The following is a 23,561-nucleotide window of genomic DNA, read 5'->3' as shown; positions in this document are numbered from 1 at the left end:
ATCCTTCTTAAATTTTCGCACCCAGAACTGGACACAGTATTCCAAGCTTGGTCTAACCAAGGCAGAATAGAGTGGTTCTTTTACCTCCCTTGATCTATACTTCTGTTGATGCGGCCCAGAAGTGCATTCACTTTTTTTCGCTGCTGCATCACACTGTTGAGTCATGCAGGGGCATAGCGAGGGGGGTGCGGTGGGTGTGGTCAGCCCTGGATGTCCCCACTGAGGGGGGTGACAAAATGGTGGGCGGCACTCACCACGAGCCTGCAGCACGCCCAAGCCACACGTCTCTCCTGGGAATGACCCAGTGGCTTGAGTGCCCGCAGCCTCCACACTGCCCCAAACAGTCTGCCCGTTGCCTCCCCCTCAGCTGTAGGGTGGCTGAGTGGGGGGAGGCAGGCAGAGCATCCTGCCCTGGCTTGCCCCCTCCCCCGGGCACAGGCTGCCCCAGGCACCCAATCAGCTTGCTCCACCACTGGACTCATGTTAAGCTTGTGGTCCACTAAGACCCCTAGATGCTTTTCATATGTACTGCTGGCAAGCCAGGTGTCCCCCATCTTATATTTGTGCAGCTGGTTATTCCTCTTTAAGTGTAGAACCTTACATTTGTTCCTATTGAAATTCATTCTGTTAGTTTGGGCCCAGATCTCCAATCTGAGTTCCAGAGTTTAACTACCAGCTGCTTTGCTGCCAGTGGATGTCATTGGACAAACCTCAGTTCTGCTGAGTTGGTGTTTCTTCTGCTTCCCCATGGCAGGTGAAGGAGGATCCTGCAGAGCCAGGAACGCTGACTTCCAGACCCAACGCCTTGCACTTGGCTAATCCTGAGATGGAATCCATTGAGGTCACGCTGCATGGGGCCAGCAATCTTCCCTCGACCAAGAAGGGCAACGTACCCAATCCCTATGTCATCGTGTGAGCATCTTTTCTGACTCTATCTTTTGCTGTTTTCTTGAGTGCAAGGAGATTGTGTCAATTTGGGGAGATGTGTCACGGTCACAGGCAGTGCCTTTTTTCTAAAAAAGAAAATGTTTAGGGGTACTCTCATTTTGGCTGCTCCTTGCCCCCTCCCCCCCAACCCCAGACGACGGACTTGAGGCGGCGCTGAGAGGATGGGTAGGCTCCCGGCAATGGCGGCGACTGGGTTGGCTTCAGCGAGGAGGGGCAAGTGCTCACTGGCTGTCTCTAGCCCAGCAAGAGGAAGAAGGGGAGCAGCACCGTCGCCTCCACCATGGTCGCCCCAGACTCCCCTCCCTGGGCACTGGCGTGGAAAATGACGGAGCTCCAGTCTGCGCTGCTACTGCAGAGACAGCTGGCATGTCGGTCCATCGGTCGGTCGGCTAGGGCTGTTAGAATTCCTGCTCCGTGACCTCAGTCATAGGATTGTTGTCTATCACATGACGGTGTATGTTTTGACTCCACAGAGTGGGAAGTGATGGAGACAGGATGTTTGTGTAATTGTGTTCATTGAAGTGGGACTATTGTCCTTTGTTCTTTCTCCTTGCTGTCTGATGCTAGTGAGAGAGGGAGCCATGTTGCAGTGCTCCGTGTGTGTTTATATGTAAATAAAGTAGATTAGCCAAAATGCTGAGTTGCTGAGGTCTGTCACACAAGCTGCGAAGACTCTGCAGATCCCTAAGTGTGCCGATGTCTGTTGGCATCGGTCGCTGTGATTTTTGGGCAGAAGAAAGCTTTTGAAGCTCCCGAACGATCGACCAGGAGGGAGCGAACATGCCAGTTGGGCATGTGTCTCTGCCAGGGTCCTACTCAAGAGTAGGACGAGCTCCTGACAGGGGCAACACAAAATGTTTAGGGGTACGCATCCCCCTGCGTCCATCCCCCCCAGAAAAAAGCACTGGTCGCAGGAAAGGTTCCCTGGGTGAGGAGTGTACTGTTTCACAGAAGACCTATGTCACGAGTGGAGAACCTTTGTATGAATGTCGTTGCTTATGTAGTCCCAATGGCACCACCTGAGTACAAGAGTGAGGCAACAGCAGGCTGAAGGGGAGGGAAAGGAGACTGGGTGAGAGGGGAAATGAAATGGAGTACCTTGGAAAAGGGCATGGCTGCAACATTTTGCTGCAGTTCCCACTTGTAAATAAACTGATGAAGAAGACGGAAGGAATAGAGGCAATTGTGACACACAAACCACTCCACCCACTCTACTCTTTGAATTCAAATACTTACTTCTATAAGTGATTGCATCCTTCGCCACAGGCTTGTGATATCTTCTACAGTTGGTGGGTGAGAGACCAAGGCAGCACTTCCAGCATTTTAAACTTTGAATGGAATAAATAAAACAGAGCGGCATCTTGACGCCCTGAGTTATCCAGCCTTGTGTATAATAGATGCATCCTGGGACTCAATTAAAGGCCTCTGGCTTTGGTATGGCAGACTAATTGAAAGGGCATCACTGAGTTGTTTTGAATTCTGAGTGTCTGAATCATGAGCAGGTTTTTTTATTATTATTATTAAAAAAGAGGCCTGGAATATAGAATCCCCCTCCTCCAAGGGAAGCAAAGGTGCTCCCGGTGTGCTTAGTGTCTTGGCAAACAAGGTTTGATGTTTGGGGAAGGAACATCGGTTCAGCATCCCTGAATCCCAGGTCTCGGCACTGGGAGGCACAGCTGTGCATATTCCATAATTCCAACACCAAACCTTGCAAACACAGAATTTTGCATTTGGTGCTGAGCTCCTGACAGTTGCAGTTTGCATTTCTGGACCTTAACCCTACATTTAAAAGAGGCTATTAAGAATTAAGGGCCAACCACTATGTGGCTCTGTATGCTCTACGAACATGTCAGCTTTAAAATAAAGCTGGGATCATATTATTTTATTTGTTTAAATAAAATGATCCACAAGTTGCATTCCCCCGCTCAGTTGATCTTCTGCACCAGAGTTCTTAACCCTTTTCTGAATGAATGGGGTGGGAATAAATAAGAGCTGGCCTAACAAGAGGTGTCAATAGCAGGATATCTGCTAGCTCTACTCACTCAATGTACTTACATTTCTATTTCATAAAATTTATATACCACTTGATTGTAAAAAAAGAAAAAACCCTCAAAGTGGTTTACAAAAAAGAGAAAGCAATAAAATTACCAACAAGAAAAATTAACAATAATTTTAGACTTACTGAAAGTTAAAATTTCAGACTAAAAACAGATTAAAACTTGCATCAACTTTCCTTTTTAAAATAAATTTTCTTTTTTAACAGAGTAATGAGAATACAAATAGAAATTTGCACCCACCCCAAGACCATTATTTATTATAATTATCCAACATTGCAAAAAAATTACCCTTCTTCAGATGGCATGACCCCTTTCTGTTTTAACAATACAAATACCACAAATACTGCCCATATTTCCTCAAAGTCATTTCTCTTTCATATTTCCCTTCTTACTTAGATAGCGCACGTTAATTTATCATTAATTGCTATATCCCACACTTCTTTATACCATTCTTCTATTTGAAATCCTTGCTTTTCCCATTTCCTAGCTATGATCATTCTTGCTGCTGTCAGCAATGCATCAACTTTCTAAGCATCTGGATAAAGGTAAAGGTAAAGGGGTCCAGTTGTTCCAACTCTGGGGTTGCGGCACTCATCTCGCTTTATTGGCCAAGGGAGCCGGCGTACAGCTTCCGGGTCATGTGGCCAGCATGACTAAGCCGCTTCTGGCGAACCAGAGCAGCACATGGAAACACCATTTACCTTCCCACCGGAGCGGTACCTATGGAATTTATCTACTTGCACTTTGACGTGCTTTCAAACTGCTAGGTTGGCAGGAGCTGGGACTGAGCAACGGGAGCTCACCCCATCGCAGAGATTCGAACCGCCAACCTTTTGATCAGCAAGTCCTAGGCTCTGTGGTTTAACCCACAGTGCCACCCACGTCCCCTGCTATCTGGATAGGCTTATCTAAAAAGGGATGTTTTTAGCAGGTGTCTTAGCTGGTGTCAATCGGCAGGGAGTTCCAAAGTGTAGGCGCTGCCACACTAGATATTTCTTACAAATGTGGTGGGGGTATTAAGTGGCACCTGTTAACTGTGCCAGTTCTACTGTTCGAAGCGATCAAGTGGGCATATATGGCATAAGGCAATCTTGTAGGTTATAACCCAATGGATCCTGAACAGTACAGTAACTGCGTTTCTCCTCTCTGGGAAAAAGATTTGTGGCAGCACTAGAGTCGGACTTTTGGGCAGATGTCCAGAGTCCAGAATGAGCAAAAGAGCCCCAAACACAGCAGGCCTGTCTTACTGCATATTTAAATAAATGGAGTAAGACAGACTTTGCCTTCTAAAATGCATTAAACCCAGAGCAGGAATAGGCAAATCTGTCAGCTTTCGTTTCTCTTGGTTCTTCATTTTTACAGTTCTCCACATCAGACTTTGTGGGAAATCATCAGGAATTTACAGTGCATTTCTACTAATATACACATTTTGGGTGCAATTTCCCCTTAACATATAGAGTTGTTTTCCTGCAAAGCAATTTCTCTCAATAGAATGCATTTTTGAATGTATGCTGCTTTCACAGCTATCTGCTTTTGATGTACCCTTTGCCCTCGCACAAGCATATCATTTGTAGACTTTACTTTTGCCTTGCAAAATCTGGAAGAGTGCCGATCTGGCTGTGCTTTGCTTTGAGTATTGTTTTGGAAAGGGTGAATTCTGAAGGCAAACCCAATCAAATTCTTTCCTCCCTCCCTAATCCGTAGTCTAAAATGTCCAAATCGTACCCCTTCAACTTGATAATGTGCATGGATTATTCTAAGCAAAGGTTGGCCCATTTCCAGATATAGATCTGCTTGCTGATTTGCTGCCCATTTCTGCTGAGGTTTTCTATAAATTAGTTCTGATGGGAGGGAGAGGACCCCAAGAGCAGCATGTTTCTCCAGGGCAGGATCAAGCTGCCAAGCCATGTTGGGGGAAGGGAAGGGGCTGCTAGTCACAGGTGCCCATTGTTGATTGGCAGGGTTTTCTCTGTGCGCATGCCAAGCTCGCCGTACAAGCCCCTGCCCACCCAGAGCTGTTTATAAGGCTTTCCCCCTGCATAATAGAACTCCATGCAAATAAGCTGGAAGGCATGCTTGTGGATACATTGCCCTCCCCGGATTATAAGAAGATTGGAAAGCTGGACAATTTTTAAAATGTACAGTGGTGCCCCGCAAGACAAATGCCTCGCAAGACAGAAAACCCACTAGACGAAAGGGTTTTCCATTTTGGAGGTGCTTCGCAAAACAAATTTCCTATGGGCTTGCTTCGCAAGACGAAAATGTCTTGCGAGTTCCTGCGGTTTCCCCCCCCCTTTCCCCCCTTTTTCTAAGCCGCTAAGCCACTTATCAGCTGATCGGCTAAGCCGCTAAGCCGCTTATCAGCTGATCCGCTAAGCCGCTAATGGGCTTGCTTCGCAAGACAAAAAAACCGCAAGATGAAGAGACTTGCAGAAAGGATTCTTTTTGTCTTGCGAGGCACCACTGTATTTATTAAACAGTGTTGATAAAATGTTTACAAATATACCACACTCCACCACACAAATCCCACCCATGCAAATTGAAGCACAGCTGAAAAGAACAAGATGCCTGTGAAAGGCACGTACAGAAGAAAGAGCAAAAGGAGGACCCCTGTTATCTTCTGAGTATAGAATCATAAAATCATAGAGTTGGAAGTGATGCCAAGGGTCATCTAGTCCAATCCCCTGCAAGGCAGGAAGTGCAGCTGACAAATCCGTTATATGTGGCCCACTCCAACTACTCATACATCACTTGGGAAGACAGGCGAACTAATACCAGTGTACTGGATGAAGCAAAGATCACCAGTGTGGAAGCAATGATTCTTCAACATCAACTTTGTTGGACTGGTCATGTTGTGCAGATGCCTGATGATCGTCTTCCAAAGCAACCACTGTACTCTATTCTGAACTTAAAAATAGAAAGTGTAATGCTGGTGGTCAACAAAAGAGGTTTAAAGACTGTCTCAAGGCAAATCTAAAAAAATGTAGTATAAACACTGACAACTGGGAAACACTGGCCTGTGAGTGCTCCAGTTGGAGAACAGCCTTTACCAAAGGCGTCGTGGACTTTGAAGACACTCGAACTCAGGACGCAAGGGAGAAATGTGCTAAGAGGAAGGTAAATCCACACCATGATCAACTCCCACCCGGGCACCAATGTCCCCATTGTGGAAGGACGTGTGGGTCCAGAATTGGCTTCCACAGTCACTTACGGACTCATTGTTAAAACCGTGTTTATGGAAGACAATCTTACTTAAGAAGAAGAAGAAGAAGTGGCCCATCCGACAAAGTCAGATTTAGGGGAGCACAACTGGTTTGGTTACACGGGGCACAGAGACTTGGAGACGTCGCTGAAATTTGAGACTCCAAGATCCACCACTGCATCCGACCTCTGCTTAAAAACCTCCAAGGAAGGAGAGGCCACCCCCTTTTCTAAGGAGACACCACTGAGCTTAGGGAGGAAGAAGAGGGAGCTGAGAGGCAGGACCACTGCCTGGTCTGCTTCTAAGTAAGAAGGCAGGCAGGCGGGGGCTGGTGGAAATCACACTGAGGGTGGCAGGAACCTCCCCATTCATCCAAATGGAGGAGCCTCCACAGGCTGTTGAAACTTTTTTATGATAGCAGTTGGATCTGGGTCTGTGAGGATTTCAGACTATGGGGCTGTGACCAGCTTCTTTTGCCAGTAATAATTCAAAGAAGATAGGGTGGTCGCCCCTAGATGACTCAGAACACACACATTTCCCCCAGCCCTTCCCCTGCCCAACCTCTCCTCTCCAGAAGACCCCTTGATGCTGTAATTAAGCCCAAATGTTCCCCTCGGTGGGCTTTGCCATGAGCCAGGGAGGAGGTGAGAGAAGACAAGTTCCTTCCCCATTAGTTTTCTCTCCTGGAGATGCTGGAGCCAAAATTTGTTACCCTGGAAAACACTGGTCTCTTGGGCCTTTATGTTTTCCACCCACTCACAAGATGCAAAGACTTTTCATGGTCAAATGCAGATCTTGTGAGAATACGGACTGCTCCTTGGTGCAAGTGGCTCACGACTGGTTTCATCACCATAAGGTGGCTTTTGAGTGGCTGCTGCAATATTTGGATTAAGGGTTGGGGATAAGAACATGAGAAGAACCTGGTGGATCAGGCCAATGGCTCCCTGTTCCAGCACCCTGTTGTCACTAGACCAGTTGCCCGCAAGCAGGACTCAAGCACAAGAGCGCTCTCTCCTCCTGTGGCTTCCAGCCACTGGTAGTCAGAAGCACGGCCGCCTCTTGACCATGGAGGCACAGCACAACCATCTTGACTAGTAGCCATGCATAGCCTTTTTCTTCATGGTTGTCCCATCCTCTTTCAAGACCATCTAGGTTGGTAGCTGTCAGGGAACTGACATCAGAGCGAGAGGCGGAGGCAGGGCTCCAGAGCGATGCCAGAGAGGGGACCAGCAGGAGGGAAGGAATTCAGCGCAACACCAGTAGAGAAGGGAGGGAGATGGAGGAATTGGAGACTGGTCTCCAAGACCCTGCATCAGAGACTAGTGGAGAGAGTGCTGGCACACCCCTGCCTTCCCCTTACTTGCGCAGACGAGTTCCGCACAGGGAAAGTAGGAGGAGACTTGGTGTCAAACAGCTCTTATGCTGGAAAAGGTTCAAGAAACACCCACTGACAGATTGTGCAAGCGACTGACCGGCCACGGAGTGTGTGCTGTCAGCCAAGGGATGGTGAACCAGGCAATCAGACACAACTAGCAGGCAACCTACGCACAAGTAACCCCTTACAACCATTACAGTAGCCTTCACTGCCTCCTGTGGGAGGGAGTTCCATAGTTTAACTACGCGCTGCTTGAAGAAGGACTTTCTTTTACCTCTCATGACTCTTCCAGTCTTCAGCTTCATTAGATGTCCTCGAATTCTAGTGTTACAACACAGAGCAGTTGTGCATCCCTTGGTCATGGAAGAAAGGTACTTTTTCAGGATCCTAGGAAGCTGCCCTAAAAAGGAAGCATCTTAAAAAGCAGAGACATCACCTTGCCAACAAAGGTCCGTATAGTTAAAGCTATGGCTTTCCCAGTTGTGATGTATGGAAGTGAGAGCTGGACCATAAAGAAGGCTGATCGCCGAAGAATGGATGCTTTTGAATTATGGTGCTGGAGGAGACTCTTGAGAGTCCCATGGACTGCAAGAAGATCAAACCTCTCCATTCTGAAGGAAATCAGCCCTGAGTGCTCACTGGAAGGACAGATCCTGAAGCTGAGGCTCCAAGACTTTGGCCACCTCATGAGAAGAGAAGACTCCCTGGAAAAGACCCTGATGTTGGGAAAGATGGAGGGCACAAGGAGAAGGGGACAGCAGAGGACGAGATGGTTGGACAGTGTTCTCGAAGCTACCAGCATGAGTTTGACCAAACTGCGGGAGGCAGTGGAAGACAGGAGTGCCTGGCGTGCTTTGGTCCATGGGGTCATGAAGAGTCAGACACGACTAAACGACTAAACAACAACCACAACAGGAAGCTGCCTTATAGTGAGTCAGGCCACTGGTCCACGTTGCTCAGTGTGGACGATACCTGGAGATGCTGGAGGTGTCACCTGGGACCTGCTGCTTGCAAGACAAATGCTCTGCCACTGAGCTGTGGGTGGGGGTGGCGTCTATGGGCCATGACTCCATCTTTTCCACACCCTTTGCGTCTCCATATTTTACCATTTATATTGTTCTGGCATTTCTGTCTGAAGCCGTACTGGGAAAACATTTGAACAAGAATCACAGGAAATGCCTGGGTGAAAAAGCAGGGAGTCTTTCTCAACCCTGGACCCGCCTGGAGGCAGGAGTGACATTCAAAGCAGCGAGAAAGCAACAATGTGTGAGATTAAAACCAAGAATGCTTTAGAGCTCATTCTCTCCTCCCCTTCCCCCCATTATTGACCCTCCCCTCTCTAAGCCTCAACAACACACACAGTCTAGGAGGAGCTGTCCGTGCATTTGCTGTGCCAAAGACCCAGATGAAAGTCAGATGAAATTTACAGAATATCTGAAAAATATATGTGATGTACAGACAACGCTTGTTGGTTTTGAAGAGACTCTGTAAGAAATACTGCAAAAAATAGAGCAAGAGGAAAAGGAGTTGGGAAAGGCAATATCATGTTTAGAAATGCGTCCAACAAATAGAAATTTTATGAAAGATTGACAGAGAAACTGAGGGAAGTAAAAAATTGAAGAATGAGTGCAAAAAAATTTGTTGACTGTATAAAATTTGTTTGGAAAATGAATAAAAAGTATTTTTTTTTATAAAAAAAAGAAAGTCAGATGAAATTGCTGTGATTCAGGCTGCTGCCTGCCGTGGACTTAAGAGGTCAGCGCTGTTAGATCAGAATCCGCAAGAGGCTGATCTAGTCCAGCGTCTTCCGCACCAAACCAAGATCCCTCATGTGGCTACAAGGCATGCCTGTGTTACATGCCACCCCAATCTCCAAGTGGGGAGAGAGTCTACAGGTTCCTGCGCCTGCCCAGAGTTCAGTTTGGATTGAAGGACAGTGGAGTCTCTCCGGGTTGGATGGATTTCTCAGAGGATATAGGGGCTCACATTTCCTCCCACGGGAAACGCGATCCCACCGCTAACACCACTGTTTCATGCACCCCAACCTCTGAGTGGTGAGCAATTCCAGTGGTTCCAGCACTTCTGCAGGGTTCGGTATCCTTGGAATGAAGGTCAGAATGTGGTGTATTTAGGATACAGTGGTACCTTGGGTTCAGTACTTAATTCGTTCCGGAGGTCCATTCTTAACCTGAAACTGTTCTTAACCTGAAGCACCACTTTAGCTAATGGGGCCTCCTGCTGCCGCCGCGCTGCCGGAGCATGACTTCTGTTCTCATCCTGAAGCAAAGTTCTTAACCCAAGGTACTATTTCTGGGTTAGCGGAGTCTGTAACCTGAAGCGTCTGTAACCCGAGGTACCACTCTTCATGACCCCCTGGACCAGAGCAAACCAGGCACTCCTGTCTTCCACTGCCTCCCGCAGTTTGGTCAAACTCATGCTGGTAGCTTTGAGAACACTGTCCAACCATCTCCTCCTCTGTCGGCCCCTTCTCCTTGTGCCAACATCAGGGTCTTTTCCAGGAAGTCTTCTCTTCTCATGAGGTGGCCAAAGTATTGGAGCCTCAGCTTCAGGATCTGTCCTTCCAGTGAGCACTCAGGGCCGATTTCCTGAAGAATGGATACGTTTGATCTTCTTGCAGTCCATGGGACTCTCAAGAGTCTCCTCCAGCACCATAATTCAAAAGCATCAATTCTTCAGTGATCAGCCTTCTTTATGGTCCAGCTCTCACTTCCATACATCACTACTGGGAAAACCATAGCTTTAACTTTTTAGACTATGTTTAGTACATGGTTTTAGACTATTGTATTTTAATATTCTGTTGGAAGCCGCCCAGAGTGGCTGGGGAAATCCAGCCAGATTGGCAGGGTATATATAAATTATTATTATTATTATTATTATTATTATTATTATTATTATTATTTCACACATATATACAACCCAAGCATAAGGTGAAGGGACCACAGCATTAACACCCCAACAGATCTTGCTTCTCCATTAGTTGCAGCTTCTCCTTGTCTTGCTTCCAGTTCAGCCCTCACACACCACACTGTCTTTCATTCTCCTACCTAGCAGCTAGGTGGAGGAAAGGCCCATCATTAGCCTGGAGGGCCCCATCACTTAGTTGCAGCTCTTGCAGCCTGGATCCTTCTTTTGGGGTGCTGAGGAGGACACTTAGCTGATGAGGACCACCTATGGTCATTGGCCTACAAAGAGACTTGCCCAACCGGTTTAGCAGTAGAATCCTACTTCAGATTCTAATCCTCACAGTGTATAGGACCCACAAAGATTGGAAAGGACCCAGAGCATCATCTAGACTGCCCCCCAAAAAAACCCCACAATACCCTGGTTAGGAAGTCAGATGGTTAAAGTCCTGCTGTACCAAATCAATGGAATGGCCTGATCCAGCAGACCCTTTTGGTGTTCTGATGCTATGACATGCAAAACACTACTAAACCTTAGGTTACATAAACACAATCCTGGTTACAACACACACAACGTAATAGGCTGTTTTTGACTATGTAACTTCTATTTCAAACACAATTCAACATATAATACCTCACAAAGTGTAATTCCATAGACCAACGTATCATGCAAACAGAACATATCAAGAGAAATTAAAGTCCAATGGATGGTCAGGAGATCAAGTCTATTCAGTTCCTAAATTGGCATATTGGCAATAACAATGACAGTTTTTGAGCAATATTGACAAATTGACAAACAGGAGCAATTGTGGGTGGACAATATTTGCACATCTCACAAATTAGACCTGCCACGTGCACCAGGTGTCTGAGTAGCCATGGTGAGGAGAACTGAGGCAGAAAGATATATAGGCCATTGTTTGCAGGAATGCAGCCTTGATTGCTGAGAGTGGCATAAAGAGGACTGGGCAGTGTTGAGATCCAGGCAGACCTTGGCCTAAGAGGAGCCCCTAATGAGGCTGTTGCTAGGCAGAGGGAAAGCTGCATCCATTATGCAATGTGAATTAGCAAAAGATACAAATGAGAGGGAGGCTTGGGCACATTGTCAATCAAAGGCTAATTTGCACATGAATGGCACTTTCCCCCTTGTATCGAAATAGCTCCTTTTGAAATGTGAGGTGTTTGGTTTTTTTAAAACAAACAAAACAAATACCACCTTTATTGGGGTTGGGAACCCCCAGTAAAACACTAACTGTGAATCCTTAAAAGCATTTGTTCAAAAAACAAAAACAAAACCTTAATGTTAAAGGAATGGACACAGCAGATGAGCGCAATTAAAGAGCCAATAGAAACCATTCGAATATCAAAAAGCATATTGTAGAGTTGGAGAAAGTTCGGAAAAGAGCAGACAAAATGATCCAGGGCTGGAGTGACGACTCTGTGAAAGAAGATTGCAGCATTTGGGACTGTTTTGTTTAGAGAAAGGCGAGGAAGAGGCAACATGATAGATGTTTATAAGATTATGCCTGATGTGGAGAAAGTGGACAGAGAAAAGTCCCCCCCCCCCCCATTACACTAGGAAATCTGGGTATCCCATGAAGCTGAATGTCGGAAGATTCAAGACAGATAAAAAGAAGTCCTTCTTCATGCAATGTAGAGTTGAACTATGGAACTCACTCCCACTGGAGGCAGGGAGGGCTCTTGTGCTGAGGTCCTGCTTGCAGGTTTCCCATAATGGGCATCTGGTTGACCACTGTGAGAACAGAATGCTGGACTAGGTGGGCCACTGGCCTGATTCAACAGGCTCTTCTGATTTTACATTCTGATTTTACATTCTGTCTGGTATTTTTCTTTTCAAGTAAATTTTTATTGTTTTCCTTACATATTCTTTCCCAACAAACCATATTAATGCCATACATTTCCTTTGACTCTGCCGAGTCGCGACTCCCGCCTCCCCCCTTTCTATCGCACACCTCATTCTCACATTAGTACTATTATACATTGAAGGTATTATGTCAATCCTGCTAGTGTCTTGACCTCTTTATAATTCTCCTTTAAATATTCAATAAATTTACTCCAGTTATTTTGGTATCTTTGGTCTTCCTGACAATTTGGCAAGTTCTGCGTATTCTGTCAACTTCACCTGCCACTCCTGGATGGTTGGTATGTCTTGTGTTTTCCATCTTTGGGCCAGGAGGGTTCTTGTGGCGGCCGTAGCGTACATGAACAGATTTTGGTCTCCCATTTTGATTTCCATTCCTATTAAACCTAATAGACACGCTTCCGGTCTTTTGGGGAAAGTATACCTATATATTTTTTAAAGTTCATTATAAATTGATTCCCAAAATTTTTTAACCTTGTCACAGGTCCACCACAAATGAAAATAACCCCCATTTACTTTTTTACACTGGCCTGATTCAACAGGTTCTTCTGATTTTACATTCTGTCTGGTATTTGTTGCATACAGCACTGTTTCCTTTTTTTTCCTTTTCTTTTTAGAATATATCTTTATTGATTTAAAATACTATCATACAAATACATTACAAATAGTTACAACAGAATTTCACATGAAAATGAAAAAGGAATAACAAGAATAAAAATAAAAAGCAAAGAAGAATTAACATTAAAATAAAAGAATATCGGTTGTATTATCATATCTTGACCAATAAAGTCTTCTAGAACAAAAACTTCCAATCATTCTCGTTGTACTTTTTCTAATATCTTGATTTTATCGCACAGTTTATTTTATAGCTTTTTCTGCATATTCTTCTAAGATATTTTTCCAATTATTTATTATACACAAGTATCGTTCAATTCTGCCAGGATAGTTTCATTTTTACAGTGCAATCTTATATACTCCTTGAATAATATCCATTCTCTATATACTTTTTGATTTAGGGCTCCCCTATCTTTTCCAGTCAGCTTTGCTAAGTGAAAATACTCTACCATGAGTGTTTGCCAATCTATTATTTTTGGTATTATTTCACATTTCCAACTTCTGGCTACAAGTATTCTTGCAGCCGTAATTGAGTACATAAACAGCGGTCTTGTGTTTTGCTTTATTTCTGTTGGTAACATTCCTAGAAGGAAAATCTCCAGTCTTTTTTTGATGTTAAGTTTAAATAGTTTTTTAAATTTGTCATATATTCATACAGCACTGTTTCCATTCTGCTGCAATCTGTCTTCTGCCAAACACTTGGTCTTGCTGTCCACTGTGGCAAGATTATGTACGTTATGTCTGGAATTATATTATTCCACCCCATTAATTTCACTGCAAAGGAAACCCAGTGCAAATGGTGTGTGTGTGTGTGTGTGTGTGTAATCAATTATGTACCATTTGTGAACTGAAAGCGACAGCAACAGTGAATATTGCACAGTAGCAGCTGGATTGATTTCTATTTCAAGCATGGGACGTTATCAATGAACATGGGCAATTTCCACTCCTGTTTCTGTTTGGATCAGAATTCTCCAATTGTTCTACTATCAAACAAAAAGACACATAAACATGTGAATATGTGTGCACAGAGGTAACATTTTCAGGGCAATTTCTCAGGACGGCTCTTACTGCTGTGGTGTCTCTAGCCTTAAAAAGGTAAACCCCTGACCATTAGGTCCAGTCGTGGCCGACTCTGGGGTTGTGGCGCTCATCTCGCTTTATTGGCCAAGGGAGCAGGCGTACAGCCTCCGGGTCATGTGGCCAGCATGACTAAGCCACTTCTGGCAAACCAGAGCAGCGCACGGAAACGCCGTTTACCTTCCCGCTTGAGTGGTACCTATTTATCTACTTGCACTTTGACGTCCTTTTGAACTGCTAGGTTGGCAGGAGCAGGGACCGAACAATGGGAGCTCACCCCGTTGCAGGGATTTGAACCACTGACCTTCTGATCGGCAAGTCCTAGGCTCTGTGGTTTAACCAACAGCGCCACCCGCGTCCCTCTCTAGCCTTAGGCAAGGGCTTAATTTGTCAAAGCTAAATTTCTGAGCATGGACACTGGTCCAGCCATTCTTTTAGGACTTTCAGAGGTGATGCGAAAGACATGTCAGGGTCAGTCCAATGCATTCCTCCCCTCCTGCCCCCCCGTGGAAGTGCTGAAGAAGTGAAAGCCGTAACAATTGAAGCCCAGATATTGCCCCCCAAAGGCTCCTGGTTTTCAATTACATTATGTCCCTTTTAATTCCTGCTCCTCTCTAATTTTATTCATCGCTGATGCAAGCGGTCTCAACAGCATTTGGTGGGTTGTAAAAGCCAGCTCTGTGCATCTGTTCATGGCTCGCTGAGATGAGAAATGAGTTCTGTTCCTTTTGCCGGGTCTGTGGGACTTCAGCTTCTGAGGAATGCCCTAATGACATCCTATCAAAATGTTTGTAGTAGCCAGTGGAGGAGGGTAATTATTAGTTGAGGAACACAAGTTGGGGAGTGTGCAAGGAACTGTGGGGGGCAGGAGCTCCCCCTTTGCAGCTCTGTGGGGTTACAGTGCACCATCACTTCCGACACAGGGCCTGGAGTGAAAACATGCCTTGCTGAACCTGTCTAATCAGGTGTAGGCGTGGTCAGTGTCTGCTTGGGTGACATAAGAAAGGGGGAATACACATATAAAGAGTGGGGAACATGATGCATTGGGTGTGGTGTAGTGGTTAAGAGCAGTAGTCTCGTAATCTGGTGAACCGGGTTCGATTCCCCGCTCCTCCACATGCAGCTGCTGGGTGACCTTGGGCCAGTCACACTTCTCTGAAGTCTCTCAGCCCCACTCACCTCACAGAGTGTTTGTTGTGGGGGAGGAAGGGAAAGGAGAATGTTAGCCGCTTTGAGACTCCTTCGGGGAGTGATAAAGCGGGATATCAAATCCAAACTCTTCTTCGCCATTAAAATATTTATTTACTATATTTATATGATATGGTTCTCCAAGCAGGATTTCTGTAATGCTCTTTGTGTGCAGCTGCCTCTGAAGATGCTTTGAAATCTTCAAATGGGGCAGAATGTGGCCACCCTGGTGTTTATTTATTTATTTATTTTATTTCATAAAATTTATATACTGCTTGTTTGTTTTAAAACTGATATAAGGGGCGGAAACTACTCTTTTTCCCTTATGGGGTACCCAAGAGCCCCTATAGAGTCCTTACATAGGTTCCCTATTGGTAGGAGAAAATAACAGAGGCCACCCAGAGAATATTGAGAAGCAAAGCAGCTAGTAAGCCTGATCTTTATGAACGGTTGCAACAGGGTGCCCCCTTCACACACAGGAGAAGGAGGAGGACCCAGAACAAAAGTGTGTCTGCCCTTATATAGACATTTTAAATTGCCCACCCTGGAGTCCAAGACTGCCCCCCAGAAACATCATACCTACATCACAGAAAAGGCGGTCTACAACAGAAATCTGAGTGTGTTGTTTATCTCCTGTCTGGCAAGTTACCTGATTGCATTATCTGGGTTTCGGCCACTCTTTTGTTATTATAACAACTTAATTCCTGAATCTAGGACACAGGTCACAGGCTCACACTCTGTTCATATCTTGAATGTGCCCTTAAGACAGGATTTGTGAGGACAGGATTTGTGAGGAAAGAGACAAGGGGAGGTTTCCCACTTTGACCTTGCAGAGAAATATTTGAGGTCAATTTGTTCAGGACCTAATCTGTGGAGTTTCAGATATGTGGTATATATATATATATATATATATATATATATATATATATACACACAGTTATGAACATTTATTTTTTATATATATGACCATAAAATTCTTATAACAAAACCAAACAACCTCAAAGTGGTTTACAAAATGGGGGGGGGGGGAAATCAGGACATGTAACACCAATTCTACGCCATTTATATTGGCTTCTGGGCCCAGCTGAAAATGCTGGTAAAGGTAAAGGTACCCCTGCCTGTACGGGCCAGTCGTGTCTGACTCTGGGGTTGCAGCGCTCATCTCGCTTAAGAGGCCGGGGGCCAGCGCCTTCCGAAGACACTTCCGGGTCACGTGGGCAGCGTGACGAAACTGCAGCTGGCGAGCCAGCACTAGCGCAGCACACGGAAACACCGTTTACCTTCCCGCTATAAAGCGGTACCTATTTATCTACTTGCACCTAAGAGTGCTTTCGAACTGCTAGGTGGGCAGGAGCTGGGACCGAACGACAGGAGCTCACGCCGCCGCGGGGATTCGAACCGTCGACCATCCGATCGGCAAGTCCTAGGCACTGAGGTTTTACCCACAGCGCCACCCGCGCCCCTTGTGAAAATGCTGGTACTGATCTTTAAAGCCCTTAATGGCTTGGGACTAAAGTTATCTAAAGGGCAGCCTCTTGTTGTCTGCTGTGCCCACTCCAAGAGCTCCACTTCAAAGGTCCTGCTCTCTAGTCAGTGGTCAAAACAATTAGGGGTGTAAGGAGGCATTGCTCTCTATCACTGCTTTCCATTCTGCACTGCAGCCCTGTTTTTGTTCCAATGCCATTCATCGTCTGCCGAAAAGTACTTTATTCATCTTGCTGCCCGTTGGGGCAAAACTATGCAACTTGCTTAAGTAATTATGATGTTGCCATTACGTTATCCCACCCCTTTCATTACACTGCAAAGGAAACGGGATGCCAATGTAGGGGACGTGGCCATAATCCATTGTTTGCCATTTGCAGACTGACAACCACAACAACAGTAAATACCAATCGTATTCACTGGATTGATTTCCATTCCAGACGTGAGATGAATAAGAGCGTGTCGGCAATTTCTACTTCTAAATTCCCTGACATCCCTTCTAACAAAGCTTGCAGCTGAGAGAGCCTTTGTCATCTCAAAATGTACCACCCTGAGTGCATCTCCCGTTATTTTTACACCTTCTTATACATATTGATTTCCATACGAACGATTTCTGTTGCTTAGGTATGCAGCCATATATGCAGAATGCATATAGGTATGCATATATATATATATATATATATGCAGGTTTTGGTGTCCTCGGGTGTCTTCCCGTGTAAAAGTTGGGGTGTCTAGGCGACGTTTCGACGAGGTCTCACTCGTCATCTTCAGGCTGGTGCTTTCGGCTTCTTGTTACTGGAACAGGAACATCTGTTCCAGTAACAAGAAGCCGAAAGCACCAGCCTGAAGATGACGAGTGAGACCTCGTCGAAACGTCGCCTAGACACCCCAACTTTTACACGGGAAGACACCCGAGGACACCAAAACCTGCATTCCTGTACCCGTGAAAATCTACGAAAGCATATATATATATATATATACACAAACACACACACACACATACATGTATGTATATATGTATACATATATATATGTGTATGTGTCATATGTATATGTATATGTATAAAGGTAAAGGTAAAGATATCCCTGACCATCAGGTCCAGTCGTCACCAACTCTGAGGTTGTGCGCCCATCTCGCTCAAGAGGCCGGGAGCTGGAGCTTGTCTGCAGACAGCTTCCGGGTCACGTGGCCAGCGTGACTAAGCCGCTCCTGGTGAACCAGAGCAGCACACGGAAACGCCGTTTACCTTCCCGCTATAAAGCGGTACCTATTTATCTACTTGCACTGTGAGGTGCTTTCGAACTGCTAGGTTGACAGGAGCTGGGACCAAACAACGGGAGCTCACCCAGTCACGGAGATTCGAACCGCCAACCTTCCGATCGGCAAGTCCTAGGCACTGTAGTTTAACCCACAGCGCCACCCACGTCCCCCATGTATATGTATACATATATGTATATATGCAGGTTTTGGTGTCCTCGGGTGTCTTCCCGTGTAAAAGTTGGGGTGTCTAGGCGACGTTTCGACGAGGTCTCACTCGTCATCTTCAGGCTGGTGCTTTCGGCTTCTTGTTACTGGAACAGAGCGGGATCTCAATGTTTGAGTTCCTATAAATACTGTAGAGGGGGTGTGGTGTCTAGCCTCCAATGTTCTGGGCAGAGAGGAAGTTCCCAGGCTAGTGTGCCTTTTCTTCTTTTGTTCCTTAATTACTTGAGAGATACCTTGAGTGATTTCTTGAGTGATATCCTGAGTACCACTTAGGTGGGTCATTAGGTGTGGATTAGTTGCTAAAGTCTTTGTGTCTTGACCTCTTGAACTTTGTGAAGAGTTTTCCTGAGAAGATGGCTGTATTGCACTTAGTTGTGCTTTGGCTTGGCTTCGTGTATAGGGGCGAGCTGTGGTTTTGTGGCTTGTGTCAGCCAGATCTGTGTAGGGATTGCAGGGGGGTGCAGCATCCGGAGGTGCCACCATGGATTGGCTACTGGATGGTGTCAGTAATTCATCTGTGGAGAGGGTCTGGGTTTGGGTCTGGTGTGGTTGATTGGTGTTGGCGTTCTGTGTGCCTCTGGATCTGGTGTCAGTTTTTGTGGGGAGGGCTAATTTCCAGATGTCTGGCAAGCGGGATGTGTCGTCACGCTTGTTCATGTTGTGAGGGTGTTTCTCTATCTCGATGGCTTCCATGATTATTCTCTTGTGGTGATGTTCCGTGTTAAAGAGCAATTTGGAATCTGCAAAATTAATTTCGTGTCCTGTTTCTTTCATGTGTTGGAAAAGAGATATGTATATGTATATATGTATACATGTATACATGTATACATGTATACATATGTATATATGTATACATATATATATGTATATATACATATATATACACACATATATATGCATATAGGTATAGGAATATAGGTATGCATATATACAGAATGCATATAGGTATGCAGCCATATATGCCATATATGCTTGTGCATGTTGCAAGGACATGCAGAAATGTTGATGTCAGTGCAACTGATCAGTGAGAATGAAATAGCAAGATGCCCCTTGCTTCCTTCTGCAGGTGAGGCATGCAAGACCGAGGTGGGGGGGGGGCAAATGAAAGGTCCCCCTCCAAACCTTGTTCTAATACTTTAGCTAAGCCACTTCAGAGCAGATGAAAGAAATTCAAGGACCCCTTAATGATTGTTTTCCTCTCTCCTTGAGGAGCCATATTGCCATGAAATCTCCCATTTGTCACGGCCATCCTGTGATGTGCTCCTGGAAGTGAGGAGCAGAGTTTGTGCAGAATTGGGGCATCTGGGGAACAATGAGCTTTTGAGACTCCAGGAGCGTCTCAAAATCTGCTGCAGAAGGAATAGGGTTCAAATTTACGCAGCAGCTGGGTTGCTTTTCCACTCAGAGGTTCTGCTGGTCTCGGAAGGCATTCATTATTCACACAAAGGCAGCCTTCTGTTGATGGCTTCAACCTTGGCGTGCTTGATGAATCATAGAACTGTAGAGTTCTTCAATTCTAGGATCATCTAGTCCATCCTCTGCAATGCACAAATCACAGCTAAAGCATCTCTGACAGATGGCAACCTCATCTCTGCTTAAAAACCTCCAAATTCCAAGGAAGGAAGTTGTTCCGCTGTCAAACAACTGTAAATGTGCTGGTCCCGGGGTGGTTACCATGCAGCGTGGTCCCGGGGGGTTACCATGCAGCGTGGTCTAAGTCTGGTTCTGGGTCGAGGGTAAGGAGGCTGTCTGTCAGGGGCGAAGCGAGGTCCAAAGCAAGAAGCCGGGCCTGGTCGGGAACTCCGGAAAAACAGGACTGGGTGCTAGCAGAAACAGGTTTCCAACGTTGTTGCTCCCGCAACCTGGGACTGGGCTGACTGGCCTTTATCTCCTCTGAGGTCTAGGGCAGTCCCGGCCCACAGGTGACTCGCCTCTCTTGGCCTGAAGGCGAGCACTCCTCCTGTGAGAACTTAGTTCCCTCCGCCTCTCTGCCCTGAGCCTCTGCAGCTCAGGAGAGGCTGGAGGGTTACTGGACCCAGAGGCAACCTCACCTTCCCCTGACGGAGCTGAGAGTGGAGCACCTGCAGGCAATGGGTCCTTGATCACCTCTGGAGCCAGAGCAGAGTCAGCTCGTGTCTGCTCCTGAGGATCCAGCACAGGTGAGGGCCCTTCAGGTTCAAGACCGAACCCCAGCTCAGCCGGTCCTGGAGGTGGGGACTCCTGTGCAGGCTGGGATTCCTCCGGTTCAGCCTCTGAATCAGATTCCCAGGCCATCACAGTAAATGTCAGAAAGTTCTGATGAGGCACCCAGCAATAAAACAGTAATTGAAGCCCACCCTTCAATTCCTCAAAAGATTTCCTATCCTGTCAAGAGTCTTCAGCACAGGAAACTGCCTGGCACTGAGCCAAACCATTGGTCTATCTAGTGTTTTCTACACTGACTGGCAACAGTTCTCCAGGGTTCCAAATGAGACAGGCTCCCAGCCTGAGCTGGAGATACTGGAAATTGAATTTGGGATATTCAGCATGATGCTTTAACCACTGAGCCACGGTTTCAAGTATGGATTATATCACTTGAGTTTTTATTTTTGCTTTTAAAATAAAATAAAAAGCAAAACGCATCATTTTACTCTTTCCTTCCACCACAAGAAGATCTCAAGTCTTGAGATGCAGAAAATATACTTGCTGTTTGTCTGTCTGTCTCAGTATCTCTCTGGAGTGCAGTTTGATGCTAACCAAATGCTACTCCTTGCTCAGTCATGCATGTGTAGCTGCGTGACGTCAAAATGCGCCGTTCAATATCCAGCCGCGAAGTGGCAGGCAAAAGTAGGTCACTGTGGCAGGAGAGCTAGAGAGGTTTGGACTTGTTGTGGCTGCCAGGAGAAAGCACTTGTCTAGCTCAGTGACCCACAGGTGATTTGCTGCCATGTGCATCTGGGTTCTGCTAAGAGACTGAAGTGAGTTTCTTGTTTGGGTCGAAGTCTGCTTGCTTCCAGTCTGTGAAGAGCTACTGCAGCCATGTCGCTGCGCTTAGTGTTTTCAGCAAATTAAGAGCTCCTGACTTCCACTCCATGGGCTCATTTGGAGTCAGACTTGGAAATTATCCTGTCCTTTCCCCACTGAGAAAATCACTCTTTCCCCCTCCCTATGCCCAATACCACCTTTTGGAGGTGTCAGCACTGTGAACCCCTCCATCTTAGATTCAGGTTGTTCAGGATATATGATTTATTTACACATATAGACAACACAGTCTCCACGGTCCCTCATTCGAAGGATAAGTGTCTGGAACCTCCTGGAATCTCACACCGCTCAGAGATTGGGGTGTCTTGTAACAGTATTAAGAACCTAAGAAATGTGGGAATGTTTAGGGATGCGGGGGGGGGGGTATATTGTCTAAGATATCCTATCCCAACTTGTTTGTACAAGTTCAACAAAATCAGCAGAGTTAACATTCCCCTTTTAAACACACGCACAGCAGACAGCTTGCTCAGACTCGTTAGAGTCTCTGTAAATATTTCCTGGTATTTTCATCCCTCCTAAAATGAGACTCTAGGCAGTCTTCTGTAAAGTATAAAACATTTACTCACAAGTAATCATCTGTTCACACAAAGGTTCCCAGAAGGCAGACTTAAAAGGTTAGAACATAGTTTAAATGTGGTGACTATCTCCTTATGGGAGAAGCCCCCCCTTCTCTTCTCTTGGCCTGGAGCCAAGGGGGCATCTTAGTAGTGCTGTTGTTAAGATGGCATCAGTAGAGACAAGAGGAGACAAGATGGTCGCCAGCCTGTGGTTCTTGGTTCTTTCTACTTCTTGAGAGGCCATGTCCATCTCAAGTTGCCCATAGGAAGTTTCGTCTCAGTCCTAGAAAGCAGGAATTTCTGGCTGGAGGACTGAGATAACCTTCATGTCTACTCTAGCCATGTTGTGTTTGACTGCACCTGATTCTTGCATCCCACAAGAAAAGCCTGTTGGGGCAGAGATGACGAGCAGGATCCGAGACCAGGGAAGAGCAAATTTAAAGACTATTTAAAGAAATACTCAAAAATTAGTGAATGCTAGATTGATGTTGAATGAGAAAAAATAGGGGTTAATAGCGATAATGATTAAGTGGAAGAAATTGAATGTTTTTACAATTAATTCGAAAATAAGGGAGGGATTTGTTAACTTACTAATTTGACAGGAGAATGCAGAAAGGGGAGGTATGAGGAAGTCGGGAGAGTAAGGAACATGAAATTAAGAATCTGAAATTATACGTGTTGTATGTTCTTTATTGTTTTATTTTCTTTGTTATGGATGGAAAATTGAATAAAAATTATTTGGGGGGGAAAAAAGAAAAGCCTGTTGGATCCGGCCAATGGCCCCTATGGTCCAGCACCCTCTTCTTACAATGGCCAACAAGATGCCCGTGGCAAACCAGCAAACAGGACACTCCCTTCCTGCCTTTTCCAGCACCTAGTTTTCAACCGGTATTCCTCTCCTCCTATTCCCAATGATGTTGCTTGGACATCAATCCCTCCCAAGAGTTTCAACCCTCTTGATCCGGGAGCCTGGGTAATGTCATTCCCCAGCATCTGTCACCCACTGTGAACATTATTACTCAGTGCTGAAGTGTGTGTTAATACAAGCAGGAACTGCTCATACTGGTGGAGTAATGATGTGCTTAAGCGACACCAATAGATTGGATTTCTCATCCATACTTTCTACTTATCCTGTCATGCAAATCACACAGCTATTAAACATTTATTGCTCAATAAAATTCATAAGCTCTCTCTCCACCCCCACCCCCGCCCGTCTGCAGAAAGACATGGATAATCTTGGTATCTTGCAGGCGGATCATATCCACTTTGCTTCATCCCTCTAAATTCCACCTGAGCCTGGACCAGGTCAGACTCTGGCAGCCTGCTCTAGCTTTCCGTCCTTTTTCCCATGTCAGTGCCTTTGCCTCAACCATTAAGAACCTTTTAAGGATAATCTGCTCACTCATCATATCCATTTGTACATCACCCAGTAACTGCATTATGGTTAAATCAACAGCACTAAAATGCATTGAAGCTTTTTCTTTAAAAGACTTGTAGCAAGTACTGTACAGGCTTTGTTCGACTTCCCTAAAGGAGCAGCCCTCTTCGTGATTTCTCTTATTTTCACACTTGCTTTTGCAAGTTTCTCTGAGTTCACCTTTTTGGAAAAGGGGGGTGAATAAATATCACAAATAACAACAACAAACTTGGCATGCCAATTTCTCAGCTTAATATGCTGGGCTCCTGCAGAGAGCGGGGTAGCCAGTGTGGTGTAGTGGTTAAGAGCTGTAGACTTGTAATCTGGTGAACCGGG

General features: G+C 45.6%; 1 protein-coding gene across 6 annotated transcripts in view; it reads left to right on the top strand.

Annotated features, from left to right (window-relative positions):
* Nucleotides 1-23,561, top strand: part of CCDC33 (coiled-coil domain containing 33) — a 203,543-nt gene that overhangs the window by 38,994 nt on the left and 140,988 nt on the right. For all 6 annotated transcript variants that reach the window (XM_083698199.1, XM_083698200.1, XM_083698202.1 and 3 more), the window contains one exon: nucleotides 755-912. In XM_083698199.1, the coding sequence (XP_083554325.1) occupies nucleotides 755-912 (158 nt within the window). The remainder of the gene's footprint in view (nucleotides 1-754; nucleotides 913-23,561) is intronic.

This window comes from Podarcis gaigeae (genome assembly GCF_964106915.1).
Source record: "Podarcis gaigeae genome assembly, chromosome: 9".
Taxonomy (NCBI): domain Eukaryota; kingdom Metazoa; phylum Chordata; class Lepidosauria; order Squamata; family Lacertidae; genus Podarcis; species Podarcis gaigeae.
This window is presented reverse-complemented; position numbering and strand designations above follow the sequence as displayed.